Raw genomic sequence first — 21292 nt, forward strand, 5'->3', positions numbered from 1 at the left:
TTCGTATATATGTATGCATGTGCATTTATGTTTTTCATTATTGATATAAATTAAACATATTTATATGTAATATAATTTTTGTGTATGTACAGGGTAGTAGAGGTCGAAGAGAAAGACCAATAATGGCTAATCGAATGATAGGAGAAAGTAGAGCTTTAGACTTAAAACCTCCAATGGATGAAGGTCTAATGAATTTTCATATTGAGCTTATTGAAACTTGTATTGATTTAATGGCTCGTTATACATTTTCAAATTATTCAGCACGGCCTAAAAGGTAACGAATTTTTTAATTTCCCTTAATCGTGATTAGAAATAATTACATTGATTTTATAACAGGTTACCAGCAGCCGATTTTCTTCTGAAAGAAGGTCAGTCAATGACTTGGATACTTGGTAATAGACTTATCACTGTAACGACAAGTGGTTGTAGTAATAAAGCTATGCGTGGTGGACTTTGTGACAATTGTTGGGCAGCATGTAAACCTGGCTTTTTATTACTTGATCATACAAAAACTCATTCAATCTTACAGCGTACTTCAAGTATTGAGGTATTTTTGAGAATTTATTATATATAATTATTTTTTACATTCAGATTTATATAATTATTTAATTTATTTGGAAAGCGAGACGAATTCATATAAATATTCTAAAGTATTTTACAATTATGTCATTTAAAATGACATAATTGTAAAAGACATACATATGAATACACACACACACACACACACACACACACACACACACACACACACGCACGCGCGCGCGCGGGTTGTCCGGAAAGTTCGTGTCGACTAATCTATATAATTTAATAAATGTATATTAAAATTTAAATCTTCTGTGTTTCAATTTTCCTTCAAAATCGGCACGAACTTTCCGGACAATCTAATATATAAAATATATGCTTAGCTTTTTACGATATGTATAGTTTTGTGGGTGTGTGTGTAACAATATTATTTCTTATATTTTTATGCACTACATTGAAAATAGTAAATATAATTGCATTGCATTTTTATTAAGAAAAGACATAAATATAACATTCGTAATTATATTGATAGACATCGAAAGAAGATAAATTATCTAGACAATCTTCTGGTGGTCATGGGAGTTCAAATGCAAATACTGCTACAAATTCTCCTACGGAAGAATCTAAAAAATCTACAGAAGAGTCTGATAGTACGAAAAAGGAATTTCTTATGGAGAAAACTGAAAAGGATCAAATTGAAACATCAAAGTTAGGACAAATATTAAATAACGATAAACAAGATGGACACATATTGTGTGCTTGTTGGTGTCAAGGATGGGCTGAAATATACGTTCGTAGACCTACAGGCGATATGTCATGGATTATGAGGATCCAGAATTCAACACAATTTGAAACTCCTATGGATTTTCCTGTACATGACATTATGGCTTTGTATATGCCAAATCAAGATACAGTACAAAATAAACAACAGGAGGCTGCTTCAGAATTCTCAGATGATGAAACAGAGGTATTCTAAAGTTAATCGACAATAAATCTTATTCAGAAAAAGAAGAACTTATAAATATTTCTTATTACAGGATGTGCCAAATAAAAGTAATAATCAGATACAAAATGAACATGTGAAATCGGTAATTTCATCTATAGTATCAGGTCCAATTGCAATACCTAGTTCGCCAGCTCGGCCTAGTCCATCTCGGCAAAGTTCAAGAGACAGTTTAGAAAGTTTAGAAGAAGGTGAAGAAGGTATTTATTATATTATTTATTATATTATAGTATTTATTACTTATGATTTTCAAAAAATAAATCTAAAAAATGGAAATTTTCCATAGATACGCGACGTTCTAGAAATCCAGTACGCCGATCAAATTCAAGTCCAGAAATGAGCGCTAATTGGAAAAATCCATTTCTAAATAAAGAAAAACTAAATGTGCAACAACAACAAATTGATAAAGATTTTACTTGCTCAGAGCTAGAGATTAAATTGGATGCAGAATTGAAGAAGCATTCAAAAAATATTTATACAAAAGACATGAGGTATATATTTTTTATTAAAAACGTGTACATATTCATTATTATTATGTTTATGGTAATTGGTAAATAGAGAAAGGATAAAATAAATTCAGAAAATTGTACATTTCGAAGAAGTGCTTGTATTCAAATAAATTATTAAGCTCAAGTATTATATTCTTTTATTAAATTTTATTGAATTTTATTATAAAGAAAAATTATTTTTAATAATTTTAATAATATATTTTTAATACTTTGCGTAATTTATAGAGTTAGTTGCGAAGCTATACCAGAAGAAATATTTGGCATGGGAACAACTCCACCTTCTTCAGAAAATACTGGAGATCATCCAACTGCATTACGTTCACAACGTTCTTATCCAGGAGCAACACAAATTACTCAAACTATTTCAACAACCAGTAATACTGTACCACCATCTCCTACAACTGTACAGGTTGAAATAATATATTAATGAAGTATTAAGAAAATGACAAAATATACTTTTTTATGTAATGTGAAAATGATTTCAGGCATCAGGAAATTATTTAGGAATACAAACACGTCCTGCACAGATACAATCGTCTACCACAAAAGCGCCGCAATCACCTACTCAAATTTATTCTCGATTATCTAGTCTTGATTATAATCAGAAGCAAACTCCATTAACTGTTGAAAATAAACCACCTATTGGGCGGACTCATATTGTAGATAAGGTATGCCAAGGAATTTTTTTTTCTCTTATTTTTAGTATATTATACAAATTATGACTGATCAGTCACTTTAATAGAAAGATGAAAGGCCAGATCCATCTACATTGCCTCCTTTACCTTTACCTATATTTCGCGACAGAGGTCACACAATCTCTGTTATGAGCCCAGCTAAAAAATCACGAGACTGGGATAATATACGACGGGGCAATTCTCCTCGAGTAAAAGAACCACCGCGAACAGGCATTAATCCGAGGTATATTTACCATGTCTCTGTTTATGAAACTGATATATACATTTTTTCACATTTTAAAATGTTTTATTATACTATGAGAATTACTTCTCTTCTTTTTTGAGATAAAAATTAATATGTTGTTACAGTTTTGTATTCCTTCAACTTTACCATGCAGCGCATTTTGGCACTACCACAGAAAAGCCTTTACTGGTTCCACAGACAACAGCCATACAACGCGCAGTTACAAACCTAGATAGAATACAGCCGTATGAAACTCACAAAATTGGAGTACTTTATGTCGGCCTGAGTCAAGCTTCAAATGAAATTGAAATTTTAGCAAATCAACATGGTTCACTTCGTTATACTGAATTTTTGAAACGTTTAGGAACATTAGTTCGACTAAAAGATGTCGATGAAAATATATTTTTGGGAGGATTAGATCGTAATGGTGAGAATGGAGAGTTTGCTTATATTTGGCAAGATGACGTTACACAGGTTTGTAAATAAAAATTACGTATCAAATTAATTCGTCATTCTCTCATGCGATTTTTAAAATAATTTTATTTGAAAAAATTTTTTAGGTAGCTTTTCATGTCGCAACATTAATGCCTACAAAAGCAAGTGATCCAAAGTGTACATCTAAAAAAACACATATTGGGAATAATTATGTAACACTTGTATATAATGAATCTGATGAACCATATAATATACAGACAGTTAAAGTACGTATAAAATTAAATCATGATAATACATGTTTCAAAATTTTGTTGTATGTGCGCGCGCGCGCGCGCGCGCGTGTGTGTGTGTGTGTGTGTGTATAATTCTTCTACTCTTATGTATATTTTTAGGGTCAATTTAATTACGCCTGTGTTGTGATACAACCTTTAGATCATGGTACTAATCAAGTTACAGTACAAGCACGAGAAGAATTGGCTGAGCATATTGGTCACAGCGAGCCTAAAATTATTTCTGATCAAAATTTGGCTATTCTTTCACGGCAACTTGCTTTGCATGCTAATGTAAATATCATGAAAGCTTTTACAAAAGAATTAGCTGTAATGTGACGTAATATAATATAATATAATTATAGCTAGCCTCAATGGTTTGTTCGTCTTTGAAGCAGAATAGTCATAATCCATATGCTTCTAATTGGTTGGAGCGCCTACGTCACATCAAGCGCTTGAGAAGCAGAGTATTGCAGGAATACATCAATAATAATCCGGAGACTGCTACGGACGAATTATCACCGAGAATCAACAAACGAGTGTATATGGACGATTTCACGGAATATACGACATAATTATTTGTATCATTTATAGAATAATACTATGACAAAAATATTAACGAATGGAAACTATTACATATTAGATCAAATTAATGCATTAAAAAAATTAACTTGCATTAATTGTTATCAAAGTATTTTAAAAGCTCACAAAATTAAATGTATAATATATTAATATATTAAGAAGAATGATACTTTTCGTTAGAACATATCGCAATCTTATATAATTGATGTTTTTTGCTTGTAACGTAAATAAAAAAATGGCAGTTACTCTAATTTTCGCATTAAATTTTTTTTTAGGATAAGAGATTGAACATAATCAAATTTGGACAACTTACAAAAAATTTATATATATAATTTATTCAAATAAAAGATGGAAAAATTTCAAAGTATAACTACCAAATAATTTTTTGAATAGTTGATACATTGACACGTTCATATTTAGCTTTTAAGTACTAACCCCTTTTACATAAAGTGCAGGCATTTGATACGGATTAACTATAGTAACTTTCTATTAAATTATTTTAATTTCAGCAATATATTCAAAAAATGATGATACTGTTTGGTACAATATGCATTAAAATAATTAATTAAATACATATATTGTATATATGTTTACATATATTGCCAAAATTAAGAGCATTCAATAGAAAATTAGTACCTATATGTAAACTAAAAGCCAATGTAAATTAGCCATTTGCGCGGCGCGCCACACTTTGCTGATTCAGGTGACGGAATATGTCGAATAAATACTTATTTCTGAAGTCAGGATTCCCGCGGGCACCTTTTGGTCTTGGGATCGGACGTTATGTCTGCCAGTTACAGAGAATAACTTTAAAATTTTGCAAAAACCGTGGTGCAAGTCAGGGAATAAGGTAATTCTAACCTATACACTTATAGATGTTTTCTACACAATATTTAAAATTAACATTTTTCTTTTCATTTTCTTCTTAAATCAATATTAAATTTTTTTTATAGAGGCTTCATAGAACATGATCTAGTTAATTATGCAAAAGAAAATCCAGGAGTTGTAGTATATGTTAAACCAAGAAGGCATAGACAACCAGTCATAGTAGCCGAATATTGTACGTTTGTGCTTATCTATGGAACATTATCTACATTTAAAATCTTATTAGTGTAGTGCTAATATAAAATATATTTTTCCAGTGAATGGCGATAGACAATGGATGGAGGTTGCTAATTATAGCCGAGAGGATATTATAAAATGGATGGAATTGTTACGAACACAATTTCATAATGGTTCTTCGTTGAGATTGCGTAAACTATGGCACACGGAATTTCCATCGATTCAGGGACCATGGACACCATTTACTTTTAGAAATCCTATGTTAAACTTAACTCAGTTTCCTAATGTAATTATGTTTTTATCCAGAAACAGATTTTTTTCATTTTGTATCAAGATTTTTTATTTTGTATTGAGGAATTAGTTATAAAAAAATTATACATAACTTCATAAAATATATGACATATTTCATTTTATTTGTAGAAAGAGCTTGGTGCAGCTGTTAAACTTGGTCCCACAGCAACGGAACAACTTGTCGAATTATTCAAGGCTCAGCAGTTGACTGATAATGCAGTTAATGATTCCTGCCAAAATGTTGAAGAAACTTCCATACATGTTCAAAGGACATAATATTTTAAGCAATTTTAATACAGTTCTAATTTTTAATTTATAGTATGTATATAAATATATATAGTGTAAAAGATATTTTTGTAGTATTTCATAAATGTTCAAAATCAAAACATAAGAAGTCTTAAAGACGGTTTTTTAAAATCGAGATATAAGATATCTTTTAACAAAAATGTTAAAATTTTTAAGATGTTTTATGTCTCGTTTTCGATTATGTGTGTTATCTGAGATGTATTGTTATAATCAGAATTGCAGCAACCGAGTTCGCATTTGTTGACAACATGATGAACTTGATGACATATGACAATTCTGGGAAGCAATTTGTGAGCAATTTGTCTACAACTTTAAAATCGTCATCATTAAAATTCGTACTAATACTATCATTATAATAATATACAAAATAAGACAATGCTGTTATATTGCGATAATACAAGATAATTGATGCAATTATCTTGTTAAACTATTGGCAATATATTATATGTTATTATGGCTAGTATATTGCTACAATATCAGTATATTCGAAATCATTCAAAACAAATCTATGAAAAGTTGCCGGCATCATAAAGACGGGATTCTATGGCTCAGTATGGCTGATCGTGATTGGTCTTGGCTCTAAGTTCATCACAAGATCAGTCGCGAAATTGATATAAAAAAAGATTAAAATCATCGCATAGAGGCTTTCCAAATTATGACGAGCTACACCGAGCCATGCTGAGCCGTATTGTGAGATCACAGATTTGTGTGATTGTATTGAGACACGCTTTGCTGTCTCTTTATGTCATTTTTTTTCAGTTTTGCTTGAAAGTGATGTAATGATGAAGTGATGAAATAAGTAGAAAATTCTTTAGCAGAATTTGTAGATTATTTATCGTAAGAATATAAACACTATTAAATATAATGTACACTCGTAGAGTTTTAACAAATCTATGATAACAAATCTATGATGACGCTACATTGTATATTTTTTTGCACATTTTTCACGTGCTATATACATGTCCGCATGACAAAAATGTTATTTGTAGATTTATATCATAGAAAATTTTACATAAATTTTTATCGTCGTCATATGATTTTTTTTTAATTGTTTGAACTCTAAGAGCTTTCGTTGATATATTCTCGTTCTCATATATGTGCATTTTCTCAAATTTCTTTTATTGTATATTTCATAAATGCAATTAGTATATGAGAAGAAGCTTTATTTTTAGCATTTTTATTGATTATCTTGTATTCATAGTGAATATTGAAAACGTAAATTTTTTTATATGTGCATATATGAAAATTTTTTATTATAAATCTTTTTTAATCTTAAATCATAAAATGAAAACTAATTTAATTTTTAAAAGGATCCTGAAACAAAGACCGAACTTGATTGATGCCAATAAAACCATAATAAAATAAAATCATGAGTAAAAAACTTTAATCCCAAATTAAAAATATATCGACAAAAGAGCAATAAAGTCAGAAAATGCCTCTTAACAACTAATTAAGAAAAGGATAACGTGATTTTAATTCATTATCTGGATCCAGGTATTGCAGAAATTCGTCCCTAATGAAATTATCTTTATTATATCTTTTTGTGTGTATTTTAATTCTGTAAAAATTGCAATCCGTAAAATCAGTTCGAACATTTATTTTATTAGATTATTTTATCACAGAATGAAATGGTAAAACAGAACGGCTTCAGGATCCCCTTACAACAAATTAAAATTTTTGCTAACTCTACAAGATATATTCATAAGATATATATGAAAGATATAATATGCAATATATGTATATGTGTATATGAAAGATTTAGGATAATATACAAGAATCGTCTGGTTTTTTCTTTTGGAACTTATTCTTTGGAATTCGTGCATTAATCGGTGTTTCAAAAAAAGAATTGGATTTGTACCTTTCTTGTGAAGTACTTGCACTTGGTGTTTTCTGCAAAAGGAAATTATAATCGCGTTGTAGATATTATATGACATTCGCTTATGCGCGTCTTATTAATTATTAATCTGTCTTTAATTATCATTACCGTCTGTTTAGGTTGAACATTTGCATCTCTATTACGTAAATCGAGAATTGTCCCGCCTGGTTGAGTTAAATGCGTATATGAATAACTGTACTCTGTAATAAATAATATTTTTTTTTATTTATTACCATTTAGTTTAATTTAGATAAAAAATATTAGATAAAAAATTATTTTTTACACTTTTATTATATATTATATGAATACAAATGATTACGAAATACGCACGTGTACTTTTGGGCAAATGTGTTGAGTAATTCGTTGTATTAATGTAATTTAAATTTGTTGTCGGAACATCAGGAAAAATCTAAAAAAACATTTTATTTATTTAATCCATTTTTTAATATATAATCAGGAGAGATGTACGAGAAATAAAATACCGTTTTATTCATTGAATCCTTAGTTTTAACTTCGGAATCTGTTTGATTATTCCATTTATCATTATTCTACAACATAAAATTATCTCTATGATATTTAATGTTTTGAAATGAAAATTTCAAATGATGCTTATATTTTTATTCATAACAAACATCTCCATTTTTCTTTTTGTCAGCTTTATTAATATTGTCAGCTTTTAATATCTTTTAATGTTGAAAGAAATTCATTTTCTCTCAAGTTTTTATTTCAGTGCATGTATGTACATAGTGATATAATACATAAAAATACATATTGTTAAAAATATCTTGTTTTATTAGTCATATATATGTAAAATAAAATCTTATAAATATCTTATAAATGCAACATTATCTTTGCTACATAATTATACATATATGTAATGTTATATATAAATTATTTAGATATTAGTTATCAATACATTATATCTTAAACATGCATGTATAGAACAAATTATAACTAACGATGCTAATTTTGTTTAGTTTTCTTTTGATTATTTACCTTTAAGTTCAATTTTGTTTGTTGCGCTGTTGGATCCAGTAAATTTTTATTCATCTACAATATTAAAGAATACAATATTAGAGAATTATAATGATCATGACAACATATTTTAATAATCAAGTTGATAAGTCTTCGATATTTTCAATCAATATATATTTTATCTTGAAATAATTTATTACCTTATTCATCTTAAATTTAAAATTCTTGCAGCATTGGGTAAAGTGATTTGTGTCACCACATTTTGTGCACTTCGATCCCCAAGCAGGACACTTCCCAAGTGGATGCTGCTCATCACATCTCCAACAAACTCTCTTTACAATATTATCTGATGATTTTGATGTAACACTTGAGTCTACCCTCGTTTCTTTAGTAACTTGTTTCATTTTTTCCGTATTAATGTTGTAGTCGTGGTAAATTGCTACCAGCTTCGGCAAATCTAAATTGTCTGCTTCGAAAAATTTTTTACGCAATATTTTGTCATGAGTTTCAAGAATAATTTTGTCTCGTATCATGCTATCTAGCATATCATTAAAGTTGCAAGTTTTAGCCTTTTCCTGTAAATAACAAAAGTTTCAATATATATATATATATATATTTGTGTATATGTGTGTGTGTGTGTCGCGCGTGCGTGCGCGCGCGCGCAATATACAACACAAAATATACATTACAAATATCACGTACTTTTAAAATATTTATATATTGTTCAATAGTCTCATTTTGTTTCTTTACTCTTGTAAAAAAATGATATCGTTCAACCACCTCTTTTTTTGGTGGATTAAAATAGTTTTCAAGTTTTTCAATCAATATATCCATGTTATCTCTATCTTCCACATTGTCAAAAGAAAAATTTTGTATTGCATCAATACCAACTTTTCCAATCCGATTTTTTAAAAGATTTGCGCGGATTTCATTAGGTTTATCAATATATCCAGTTAAATTCATGAATATAATAAAATCTTCTTTCCAGCTTTGCCAGTTGCTGGCCATATCGCCTTCTATTGTTAAAGGATCTGGAGCACGGGCGTGTACCTCCATGATAAATGCAAAGCTTACTAGAAAAAAAAACAAAAAAAGAAAAATACAAATTAATTAATCTTTTTCAAAATATAAACTTTGATTTATTCTCTAAATTTGTATCAGATTGTACAGATTAAAAATACAAATAATTTTTACAAGATTTTTACAAAAAATGTAAATGCTTAAGTAAAAATTATAAGAAAAGAAAATTCTTACATTGATATAAAAAAAAAAAAGAAAAAATTATCAAACATTAAAAAATTGTACTTTTCCAATTGTGCTTTTTCAATTATGATAGGAAAGATAAGTTTACTATTATCCATGTATATGCAAAGATTTTTCCTTTGTCTAAAAAAATGCTAACAGGTGTAATAAAACTTTTCGGGTTATCATTTATGAAAACAATATTAAGTGCACCAAGTGATATAAATTTACTGCGCTGTGTTTGTACTTTCTGCATGTAGTTACGATTAAATTTGACACTTATACGGACAATTAATTATATTATGTTTAATTTTACAATTATTTTATATTTATTTTTAATTTTATAATTTTATGATTATATATTTAATTATAAAATTAATAAAATATGTTAGGAATTTCTCAGCATTAAAATGATAAAAATTATGTAGGTAAATGTTTACCTTTAGGCGAGGCCTCTCTAATGATCTTGTATGTTGTCAAGGTCATGATTCTGAGTAATCTCCAACAACTTTTAACCGTCGCTCGTTATCGATTATAAAGTTAACAAAAAAAAGTTTGAAAAAATAACGTTTTATTCCTCTATATATAATATTAAAAACTGTTCTATACTTTTCCTTGCTTACGTAATGGTTTTTCATCGAAGGAAGTTCTATTCCACCTCTCCCCTTGCTCTTACAAATCGCTTCCGCGTAGAAATTGTGAAGCAAGAGAAGAGGAGGTGGGATGAAATTCACATCACATGAACAGTAAAACATATTTTAAAGCAGAAAATTTTTATTTTATATAGTAGAAAGAGACATCATTTTTCAAACTCTTTTGTTAATAACTTTTTAATGGAGTTTAACGAGCGATGACTAAAACTTGTTGGAAGTTACTCAGAGTCATGACCTTGATATTATAATATATTAAATTTTATCAAGACATTTTTTATTGCTAAAGAACAATAAAGAACTTGAAAATATATTAATTCTCGCTATACTCACTGGAATCCCAGCAACCCTTGTGCAATAAATCGAAATTTTTTCGTGTTTCTGAACTTTTTTTTTTCTATACAATTATAAGAATAAATTTTTCTTTTTCTTTGAACTAATGCATCTCGAAGTTCCTTAATTCTACTGACTTTTACACATAGTGAACTTATTCCTCAATCAATTTTCCATCGATTGAAAAAAAAAAAATTAATTGAAATGTGTCCATTTTTATAAAAGTTACGATAATAAAATATGGATGGGGTCCTAGAGATCCAAGTATGTATATCAAGGATAAAAAAAATGTGTATAGCTAGGGTTAACTATACTTATAAGACGTATATTTATAATTATTTTCTATTAATTTTATTATATACATATGCATATACAGGATATCTACAAAGAGATCAAACTTATATGTTAATGAGGTTGAATAGATGAAAAAAGTTTATATAAAACTTACGTCCAAAAATGCTTAATTAGGAAAGTTATAAATATTAAAAATTTTATGAGTAAAAATTTGGTAACATTATTCAAGTAGCACGTTTACAAAACGTTAGAAAAGTGCTAAAACAGCATATGTAAGCTTTTTTTAGCGCTTTGCAAGCGTTGCACTACTTAGGTAGTTCGACGAATGGAAGCTTGCATTCTTTCAAAGAGGATGTATTTTGAAATGAAATGAAAATTATAAAAATGAACAATTCACTAGATATTGAATTAATGAAATTATAAATATAATGAATATGCTCACTTCTATAATTTTCATCTCATTTTAAAATATACAATCGATTCCCTCTGAAAGATAAATATTTTTAAATATTTATTGATTAATGATATTATTGATAATATCAATTGTTACAATAGTTACAATAAATTCTTCAGGCTTTCATGACGAATTAATAACTGCAGAATATTTATTTTGCAACTGTTGAGTTTTCTTTGTTGCAATAAAACTCATTTTCTAAGTAAAGAATCATCCAATGTAAAACTATAATTCAATCAGTATAAAGAAAACTTTCAACAGTTGCAAATTAAACATTCTACTGAACAAGGCCAACTATCAAATTCTATCAAATATTTCTATTGTGCTACAAATACAGTAATAAATGTATATTCTGTTTATAAATCTTTGAGTGTTATAACTTTCTAATAAAGCATTTTTGAATATATGTCTATATGAAATATTCTTTTTCAACATGTGTTGATCATCAATGGCTGCATTCAGTAGAGAAAGCTGCATTAGGAGCTCCGCACAATAAAAGGAACAAAGAGAATAAGAATTTCAACCTATCAAAAACTGTGTATTCCACAATATATGATTTCTGATAGGTTGAAATTCTTATTCTCTGTTTCCTGTTTCTTTTATTGTGCGGAGCCCCTTATATTGTACAAGTATAATATTGATTTTTGCACCTGGGATGCTATTCTGTAACTTTCTGTACACGCCCGATAGTTGTCAATGTATTTTGCAAAGCTTTTTTACCATACCACAAAATATCTGCGCAAAATACATAACATCAACAGCTATCGGTAGGTGTGTACAGAAAGCTACAGAATTGCGTTCCTTGGATACATAGAATGCTAATTTCTTTAAAATAGTATAAATTCAAACAAATAGACATAACGTTCCAATATATATATATATTTCTAATTTTTTAAAGATATATAATTAAATACGCCATATTCAATTTTGCAATTAAATTATGTGTCTAGAATGACTCATTATAATTAACGTAGCATACAATCTCTACAATAATCATTCTTCTAACAAGTTTTTAATGTATTTACCTGATTGTTGAAAATAAGATTCCGCACTTGTTCGATGCAGAATATTTAAATAAGTGTATAAAGCTCAGCCGTGAATAAAAATGACTGAACTCACTACTCTCCAGCTATCCGACCTTGACTGGCGATCACTGGCGATGGCAGATAATAACACACATATCAGATAACGTAATCATCGGTATTGTACCAACCTACGTGTGTATGCAGTAAAATGTTATTACGACACGGGTATTCCCCACGCACATGTATATCACAATAGGCGCGTTCAAGCCTAGTTTCCACCGAGGGTTTAAATCGGATCAAAATATAAAAACCAACCACAGTTGAATTCCCCTGTTACAATCGAACGACAGGGAAATGATTGTAATTGATTGGTTCTTACATTCTGATTCTAATTAAATCCTCGGTGGAAACTAGGCCACTGTGTGTTATTTATTCTGGAATTTAAAGTTCAATATATTTAATTCTAAATATCACACATGGATAGAATGTATAAATTTAATTCAAAAAGAAATTTCACATAATATATTCTCATATTATATTAGACAAATATTCAAAGTATTATTTTTTATGTTTATTACCTTATTTTTTTTTTTCGCTTTGCATGTTGGAACTTTAATAAACAAAATTTTCCAATTAAGAATGCAAACAAAATAAATTTTTATATTACAAGAATTGACCTGCTAACACTGAAAAATTGGATAGAAAAGAACTTTTTAGCGTTTACCATAGATAAAATTATAGGCCTAGTTTTTAAGAACGGATTATTGTTGAGAGCTTATTACAGTTCTTTAGACAAAGTGAAAATTACAAAAATGAGCAAACCTCACTAAATGTTAACCAATGAAGTTATAAATATTCTAGTAAATTCGATCCACTTTCGTAATTTTCACCTCGGTTCAAAAATCGTAATAAGTCCCCTGGATTCACATTGAATCCGACATGCGTCATATAACGCTTTGCAATCAATTAGAAAACAACACTTTTGCTTCATATCATCGACACAAAATAAAATACGCACGTGAATCAGCATACAAATTCCGGCCCTAGATTTATAATGGCTTTTGCATACTGGACGCAGAAACACTTGCCGCACGGCAAAATGCTACGCGGTAACCAAGCTTACAGCTCCTAATATGTTTATTTGTTATTACGTCGCATTTTCTCGTAAGCGTTTTCGCGTTCAGCAGAAATCTTAAGAAACGCGCGATTGGTATTAAGTGTTCTGATTGGTCATTGCAATTACATAATTAACAGCCAATGATGAATTTATTTCTGTGTACTAAAAATGGTTGCTTAATGAATGATGGTGGATTTCATAATCTGTCTCGCAAATGACGCTATTTCTAATATTTCTTCTAGTACTTTTGTAATGCTAACATCAGTTGGTTGCGCATTTTTTATAAATATAGGACTCTAGAACCGACAGCCTTTTTGTTGGTTATTTCGACTGCTATTTCAATTTAGTTGTCTGTAGTTCAATAAATATTTAATATTATTGTTATAGGATAGAGACCCTATAGTGCAACAGAAGGTCTGTTCGCATGTTGCATAAAATCCCCAAGTATTTTTGCACTTAAAATGAGATAGATACATATTTTATTTTAAAAAGAGAGAACGCGCAGATGTCGAATGCCAAAAGTGCAAGCAAACAAATTTATGCCCGTTTCCAATGTAAATTAATTTTAAATCTTGGTTCAACTTAGGCTGGAATCAGACTTCGCATTGACAAATGAAATTGAAGATTGAAAAATTGAAGTTTGACCAATCAGAACAAAAGGAGCAAAACTTCTTTGTCCTCATTGGTTGAAATTTCAATCTTTAATTTTTAATGTCAATCTTCAATGCATAGTCTGATTTCAGCCTTACTTCGTCTTTTTCTAGTTCTAAAGATTAGAAAAAGACAAAGAGTAAGTTGAACCGAGATTAAAGTTAATCTACATTGGTAGAAATCGGCATTAATGATTCGATTCAAAGTGTCACATGATCGATATATTTCTCTGATTGGTAGGAGTAATTCATAGTAGCTGCCATATTGAATTTACTATCAATATACTCAATATCGATTCCTGTCGACTGCTGTGGAATGAGATTAGTAAACTCATCCTTCAATGTTTTGTGAATATTTATCTATTATTTCATGCTTTGCATTGAATGTTGCATATCTTATGTACTGAATTTACATCCATCATCACCATGCCAACGAATTGCGCCGCATATCACTATAGTAATAACATTATTGGAGGTAATAACGGGGGAGAATCGCTTCGCGTCAAAATCCATATAGAATAATACAATTATAGATCTCGTTTTGTCTCTGTGACAGATTTCCTAACCTCAATTTCCTAATGTTAATTTTAACATTTAATATCTTGATTTGCGAGGCAGAGTGATACTTTTTTTTGCCAGATTCTTTCGTTTCAAAAACGCGTCGAATAAGCCTAATTTTATTGATTTTTAAACTGCGACATTTATTCTGTATAATTATTTATTGGACTTTCTATAAGCTATTAGTCGTAAATCAGAAGTCAGAAGTTAAAAATTGACCAATCAGACGTCTGACTTCTGATTTATGACTAATGGCTTATTGTTGAAGATATATATGACTTTAAGGCTTAATTCCCGTAACCATAGTCAGGTCTTATATTTAAGGCTTCTTTAAATTTATCTTCAGATCTCTATAAATTATTTCATTGGCTACTGAGCATCTAAAGATAAATTTAAGGAAATTTAAAACTCATTCTACAATAGGCAATAGCAGTAGTAAATTAAGGAATAGGCGTAGAAATCAACCAATCATAGTCGAATGTGAGATGGATAACTATGATTAATCGATTTCTACATCCTCTTTAATCCACTACTGCCCATTGTAGAATGGGCTTTAAGTACAAGATCTGACTATGAATACGAGCATAAAACATCTATTATTATATGTAGATCCGGACTAATAGCATAATAGTAGCATAATAGAATAGCCAATTAAATTTGGGTCTAAACTCATTTTCCTACTGCGCATTTGCGGGAACGTTACAACTTGTATTTTTACACCATGATTAAATTCCAAATGTTCCAAAATTTCCTCTCTGAGGAAAATTTTACTCGAAATATATAGTACACGTAACGTATACTATAGCATGTAGAGTATCTTTCTCGGAGAGGAAGTTTTGGAATATAGTCTATTAAAGTGCAGTCACAATAGAAGGAATCAGGAATTAGGAATAAAGAATAAAGATTTCAACCTATCAGAAATCGGATTCACTGGAATACACGGTTTCTGAAAGTTGGTATCGTTATTCCTTATTCCTAATTCCTTATTTCTTCTATTGTGATTGCATATTACTCGTATTCATATATTCATATTCATAATCAAGCCTTATATTTAAGACTTTCTTAAATTTATCTTTAGATATATTACGAATTATTTCATTGGCTGCTGAGCATCTAAAGATAAAAGGAGCCTTAAGTTCAAGATCTGACTATGAATACGGGCATAAGTGAATATGATTTTTACTTTATCCTTTTTCTCTCTTTATCTTCTTGTTCTCTCTTTATCGCCACGTTGTGTTCGTTGAAAACGAGCCTGTAGGATCTACAGGCTCTTGCGCCATTTGCGCCGTTTGCGGCGGCGTTTGGCAATTTAGCAGAATTTAACTGCGTTGGACATTCGATTCGGAGGCTTACGAAGGCTAAGCAAACTGGCGACACGATCGGAACAATTGATAAATGAATGTGGTGTAGCCTTGTATGTAATGTAGGTACATGTATTCGCTCATGGTTCATTCGCCTGGCTGGAGCCGCTGGAGCACTGAGCAATCGAGCAGGAGCAACACGAAGGCGACTGGCGAACAACGTGATCGGTGGTTCGTCGACGTGATCAAACGTGATGACGTCAGATCTCGAAGCATAGGCTGCATAGGCCGAGAAGGAACGCGTTTAAAGCCGAGTAGGGCGTGAAATCGTGCGCTCGTTCTCTCGTGCGTCGCGTCGCGTCGCGTCGGCCGTCGCGTCGGATGGAAATATGTGCGAATAACAGCGCGCGCGCGCGGCCCTTTTATTCACGGGATAATTATGTTATTCGGTGCTGTTTTAACGTGATCGACAGTGAATAGTGTACCATGTTCCGCTGCATTCCAATTTTTAAAGGGTGTAACAGGCAGGTGGAATACGTTGACAAGCGTCATTGCTCTCTGCCCTGCGTCCCCGACGATATCCTGCGATACTCTAGGAGTTTGGAGGAGCTTCTACTAGACGCGAACCACATTCGCGATCTACCAAAAGTAAGCGACAAAGACTTTCTTTCGTCTTCCTTAAGCAGCTTTCATCTTCTTTTTCTTTTTCTATCTCGCACATACATGACAAACACGTACTATCCTTTTCTTACCGTTGCATTGTATTTTTCCTGATGTATTAGTCTATCATCGCCATACAAGAATTGTATTAAATATCTTATACGTATGTGTCTCTCTTTTTGCTTTGTCCGAAAGCCAGTCGATCGAGAACCTCTATCTATAGGACGATGTCGTGTTTCTTTCAGAATTTCTTCCGACTCCAGAGGCTACGAAAACTTGGCCTGAGCGACAATGAGATACATCGTTTGCCACCAGACATTCAAAATTTCGAAAACCTCGTCGAGTTGGACGTGTCCAGAAATGGTGAGAAGTATATTAATTTGTAACAAAAAAAAACTAACAAATTTTTTAAGCTATTTTATTTGCGCTCGAGATAATTGTAATACCGAAACATGAACGCCGCTAGAACTTCCAGTAATTAATCGTAATTAATCTTATTAGAAGAGTTCCATTAATAATATCTCGCGTCCTATATGTCACGATATCGTTTTTATCATTGACACGCTACTTTTTCTTCGACTGTGAAAGATTTGCTGATTGAATTTGACTATTCTTTAAGAGGAAGAAGAAGAGCGAGTCCATAAGGACACGAGTATTAAGGAGTGATTCAGCGGTGAAGAGAATTGAATAAAAAGCGTAACCGTCGGCTTGATCTATGAAGGCAAAGTTACTGAAAGAGAATCTCGTTTATCGTACTTTTAATACTGAATGCGGCAACGCCGTTGGCCGTGTGTTAATGAAACCTGTATAACGGTGTATTTCGCTTCCTCTTGTCGTTGCCTCTACCGTAGTCGCTGTAGCTACCCATTGCTACCGTCGCCACATCCACATCGCGTTAACCCGAACTAAGCCGATCGAAGCCGAGGCGCCCCGCCTGTCACTGGCGCCTATCGTGAATATTTTTTTTCAACATATTTATTTCTTATTTCTTTCTCGGTCTACCTGCCGTTGTCTCTCTCGTCTCTCTTGCCGAGGAAAACCGAGGAAAATGAAGAATCTCTCTTGTATTACTATGTATTTGTAACACGGCGAGTTGATATTTTTGGGTCTCGCCAGGTAGAAATACATATATCAACTTGTTTACGCGCATATGTGTGTTTTTGTGTGTACAATGCGTGCATGTAGAAGGAATGTCAGGGAAGAAAAGAGGTGAAGCAGGACGATGGGAAGAGAGAGTGACATTCCGATTATGATAAGAAAAAATCGATAATTTTATTTTAAAGATTATATACAATGAGTACAAAAAGTATTCATACAGAGAAAATATTTTTTAAGAAAACTTTATTTTTTAAAAGGTAAATATTATCCAGTGAGGAACGAGTCATCGAATTGATATCGAATCGATATAAATTCGATGATTTCAATTTGACTAATTTGACTAATTTGACGTCGATTCGACGTTTAATTAATCATTTCTTGTTCGATAATTAACAATTTATTCATAAAGGATAAAATAGACTGTATGTTTCTTGAAATTATATATATCAAATTGATGTGTATTAATTATATAAAATATATCTTCCGAAAAATAAGCGAAAATTAAAAATTGTATTGTTCGAATGCTCAAAAAGTATACAGACGAGAAATTTAGCTTTTAAAATCAAGAATACATTTTGTTTATGTTAGAATAGAATGTATTTATTGTACAGTTTGTTTATATTAGAATAGAATGTATTCATTGTATAAATTCATTGTATAAATTGCTAATTAATATTTATTTTCTACAAATAAGGTTTTTTTTACAATAAATTTCCTTGTATATACTTTTTGCTCTCACTATATGTGGTATTTTTTTTTAATACCTAGTTAAACAATTTTCGTTCCTAAAATTTATTTGGGTCAACTGATACACACGTATCGCGTTGATGGCTATTTACAAGAAAAAAAAAACGCAGTTCTAAGTGAGTATTCATATAACATATTCTTAAATATGTTAGAACCATACCGTGAACATCGAGGATTGCGAATAGAAGATCAGAATTAATTTTAATTTTAATCCGATTCGTCTCGACTAATCGAATTCTAATCCTTAATTTTCATAGTTCTCGCTTTCACCCATATTTCTCAGTGAACTCTGAATATTTTTATATTAGATTAGTAGCTGTCAATGATTGGTTGACCGAGAAAGCGCAACAATTGCGCTTACAATTGACAAGCGCGAGCATGGTCGACCATGCATGCAGTCGTTACATGTTTTTACGTTACTCGAGTATATTTATCAAGCGTAATGTCAAATAGTTTTCACTTTATATATATTGTCAATAAATAACGTAATAATTGCGATACCGCAAAAAAATGGCGAAAAATCTAACATTTAAAAGTAAAAAACTCGTCTGTGAAGTCAATCGATCTCAAAATTGAAATTTAATACAAATGTAAATTTTCGAGTAAATGGAGTCTTTCAATATCTATAGTTATTAGATATTATAAGTTTATAAGCTAATTACAGTATCAGCGTCTTAAGACATTATTGCACTTAAAACGGTCTTGACCCAGTGGTAATATAATATTTTGACTAAAACAATTATATTGATATCACACAGATTTATCACACAGAAAAAAAACAGCTAAAAACTTTACTGATTCAGCAAATCTACAATCGTAACATATTAGACAGTCAATTTTCTATATTAAAGTAGCAAAGTTGACAGCTGAATAACATTAACGATTTGTTAAACCATCGAATCTTCTTAGCTATCGGTGTTGAATTCGCGTAACAAATTATAGATTTGCTGTACCACCCAATTAATTGTTTTTCTCTCTTCACATTGCTTGTGCTTTTCAATTGTGCATTAAGTTTAATTATTACTATGGCATCGTATCATTGAGAGCGCGTCGCGATTTCCTATATCTATATAATAGATGTACGTTGCGTAGCATATCGTTGCCTGCGTGTAGGCATTTACAATCAATTATGTATTGAGAAAGATGTTATGTATTTGGTTCCGTTTACAACAATATCCGTACATTCGTTGCCACTGAGTCATCCGGAATGGTAAACGAGCGCGTGATGAATAGTGCCATGATGTTACACACGATACGCAACACGCAGGATAGAAGGATAGGATAGAACTTCACTCCACCGCACCGTTCGAATGCGTAAAAGATAAAGATTATGCAATCGCAACAGGTTTCAGATCGAGAAGGCCGTTTAATTGAGATTACCGCACTGAATTATGTCTGCACTAGTTCATAGTCGCGTTGTCGCGCTCGCCATCGTTGCTGTAATGCTGTACCTTATAATCGTGCTTTTCTAATTTTCCTTCATCTCTCTTTTCTATTTTTCTTGTTGATAATACGGATGTACATTTGATTAAGTTTAATTTTATTCAAAGTTGTAAAAATTTCTTACCGAATCGGTCCGATATAATTTGACGCTGATGCTTTAGGCTGTTTCCACTTGAAAAGATGTATTTGTAGATGTAAATTTGAATTTTTAGAGTTTTCATACGTATATTTATGTTCGTTTTATAGTTATTTAACGACCGAATGAAATTATTCCGATTGTTCTCAGGAATTGAGTTGGAGATGGAATGAAAACTCATAAATATGTTTTAATAGACAAATGAAAGTAGAATGGCGAGAGATTTCTTCTCGTCGTCTTCTCATTCTTTTATGTAGGTTCTCTCGGCACGCAAACACGACGTGCAATACAGTAACGATCTCCCGTCACCTCTCTAAGGTAAATTACAAAGGCCGAGGGTGGACGTTTCATGCTATTTATAATGTTTATTGCGGTTGCATCAAAAGGGGCCGCTGACTAGTCGCGATGTAGTAGCGTCTGAACATTGACGTCGCTTGCATAAAAAAGGGAAAAGGGCGTAATATGTCCTAGGCTGCCTCTGGACCGTCGCATCTCCATCCATCCATAAATTCTTTCTTCTATAGAATCGATCTCTCTCTCTTTTTCTTCTATAGTGTAAACTCATCGCAGGTCAATACTCGAGTTGACGATTTTTTTCAATTTCAGTGTCTAATCTATTTCCGTAATAAAATATCAAAGAAAATGCCCTCTGGTAATTCATTAATGCACATATATATTTGTTATAATTATTCCTTTTATAGTTAAATATATTTTAACAGCTAATTTAGCGAATAAGTTTTTAAAACATTATGCATATAAGTTTTGTTCAAAATTATTTAATATTATACAAATTTGTTTTAATATATTTGATATATAATATATTAATTTGATATATT

At 31.0% G+C, this 21292-nt stretch overlaps 4 protein-coding genes across 11 annotated transcripts in view; 3 read left to right on the plus strand and 1 right to left on the minus strand.

Annotated features, from left to right (window-relative positions):
- LOC108688348 (tuberin) overlaps positions 1 to 4407 on the plus strand; it is a 9681-nt gene extending 5274 nt beyond the window's left edge. The window contains exons 19-30 of one of the 2 annotated variants that reach the window (XM_018194581.1): positions 93 to 274; positions 337 to 547; positions 1055 to 1489; positions 1560 to 1725; positions 1812 to 2016; positions 2260 to 2443; positions 2520 to 2702; positions 2777 to 2952; positions 3078 to 3426; positions 3513 to 3653; positions 3780 to 3950; positions 4022 to 4231. In XM_018194581.1, coding sequence (XP_018050070.1) covers positions 93 to 274; positions 337 to 547; positions 1055 to 1489; positions 1560 to 1725; positions 1812 to 2016; positions 2260 to 2443; positions 2520 to 2702; positions 2777 to 2952; positions 3078 to 3426; positions 3513 to 3653; positions 3780 to 3950; positions 4022 to 4231 — 2613 coding nt within the window. Of the gene's footprint in view, positions 1 to 92; positions 275 to 336; positions 548 to 1054; positions 1490 to 1559; positions 1726 to 1811; positions 2017 to 2259; positions 2444 to 2519; positions 2703 to 2776; positions 2953 to 3077; positions 3427 to 3512; positions 3654 to 3779; positions 3951 to 4021 lie in introns of both variants that reach the window. The other variant, XM_018194580.1, reaches the window with a different exon arrangement.
- Positions 4408 to 4921: 514 nt separating this feature from the next.
- Positions 4922 to 5918, plus strand: LOC108688251 (39S ribosomal protein L43, mitochondrial). The gene is made up of 4 exons (XM_018194428.1): positions 4922 to 5088; positions 5192 to 5298; positions 5381 to 5586; positions 5721 to 5918. The coding sequence occupies exons 1-4, from the start codon at positions 4952 to 4954 to the stop codon at positions 5865 to 5867; spliced, it is 597 nt and encodes a 198-aa protein (XP_018049917.1). The 5' UTR covers positions 4922 to 4951; the 3' UTR covers positions 5868 to 5918.
- On the minus strand, positions 5749 to 12905 carry LOC108688250. 2 transcript variants are annotated; one of them, XM_018194427.1, is made up of 9 exons: positions 12747 to 12905; positions 9451 to 9821; positions 8949 to 9323; positions 8770 to 8823; positions 8256 to 8321; positions 8104 to 8182; positions 7882 to 7973; positions 7756 to 7787; positions 5749 to 5821 (listed from the first exon to the last, which is right to left on the minus strand). In XM_018194427.1, the coding sequence occupies exons 2-9, from the start codon at positions 9802 to 9804 to the stop codon at positions 5812 to 5814; spliced, it is 1062 nt and encodes a 353-aa protein (XP_018049916.1). In that variant the 5' UTR covers positions 9805 to 9821; positions 12747 to 12905; the 3' UTR covers positions 5749 to 5811. The 2 variants fall into 2 exon arrangements, with proteins under 2 accessions (XP_018049916.1, XP_018049915.1); XM_018194426.1 differs by lacking the exon at positions 5749 to 5821 and having other exon boundaries at positions 7480 to 7787.
- Positions 12906 to 16701: 3796 nt separating this feature from the next.
- Positions 16702 to 21292, plus strand: part of LOC108688336 (protein lap4) — a 31065-nt gene continuing 26474 nt past the window's right edge. For all 6 annotated transcript variants that reach the window (XR_001931785.1, XM_018194553.1, XM_018194555.1 and 3 more), the window contains exons 1-2: positions 16702 to 17020; positions 17278 to 17395. Coding sequence is in view for 5 of the 6 variants with exons in the window: in XM_018194553.1 (XP_018050042.1) it covers positions 16859 to 17020; positions 17278 to 17395 (280 nt within the window). In the remaining variant the exon portion in view is untranslated. The remainder of the gene's footprint in view (positions 17021 to 17277; positions 17396 to 21292) is intronic.

The sequence above is a fragment of the Atta colombica genome, unplaced genomic scaffold, assembly GCF_001594045.1.
Source record: "Atta colombica isolate Treedump-2 unplaced genomic scaffold, Acol1.0 scaffold228, whole genome shotgun sequence".
Classification (NCBI taxonomy): domain Eukaryota; kingdom Metazoa; phylum Arthropoda; class Insecta; order Hymenoptera; family Formicidae; genus Atta; species Atta colombica.

What these genes read in the sequence shown, in the direction of transcription:
- LOC108688251 (XM_018194428.1), top strand. Translation starts at nt 4,952, where the DNA reads ATGTCGAATAAATACTTATTTCTGAAGTCAGGATTCCCGCGGGCACCT. An exon ending in AGTCATAGTAGCCGAATATT is followed by an intron (nt 5,299 to 5,380) that starts GTACGTTTGTGC and finishes ATATTTTTCCAG; the next exon opens with TGAATGGCGATAGACAATGG. An exon ending in ACTTAACTCAGTTTCCTAAT is followed by an intron (nt 5,587 to 5,720) that starts GTAATTATGTTT and finishes TTTTATTTGTAG; the next exon opens with AAAGAGCTTGGTGCAGCTGT.
- LOC108688250 (XM_018194426.1), bottom strand. Translation starts at nt 9,804, where the DNA reads ATGGAGGTACACGCCCGTGCTCCAGATCCTTTAACAATAGAAGGCGAT. An exon ending in TTAAATTTAAGATGAATAAG is followed by an intron (nt 8,824 to 8,948) that starts GTAATAAATTAT and finishes TTAATATTGTAG; the next exon opens with ATGAATAAAAATTTACTGGA. An exon ending in AGGATTCAATGAATAAAACG is followed by an intron (nt 8,183 to 8,255) that starts GTATTTTATTTC and finishes ATGTTTTTTTAG; the next exon opens with ATTTTTCCTGATGTTCCGAC.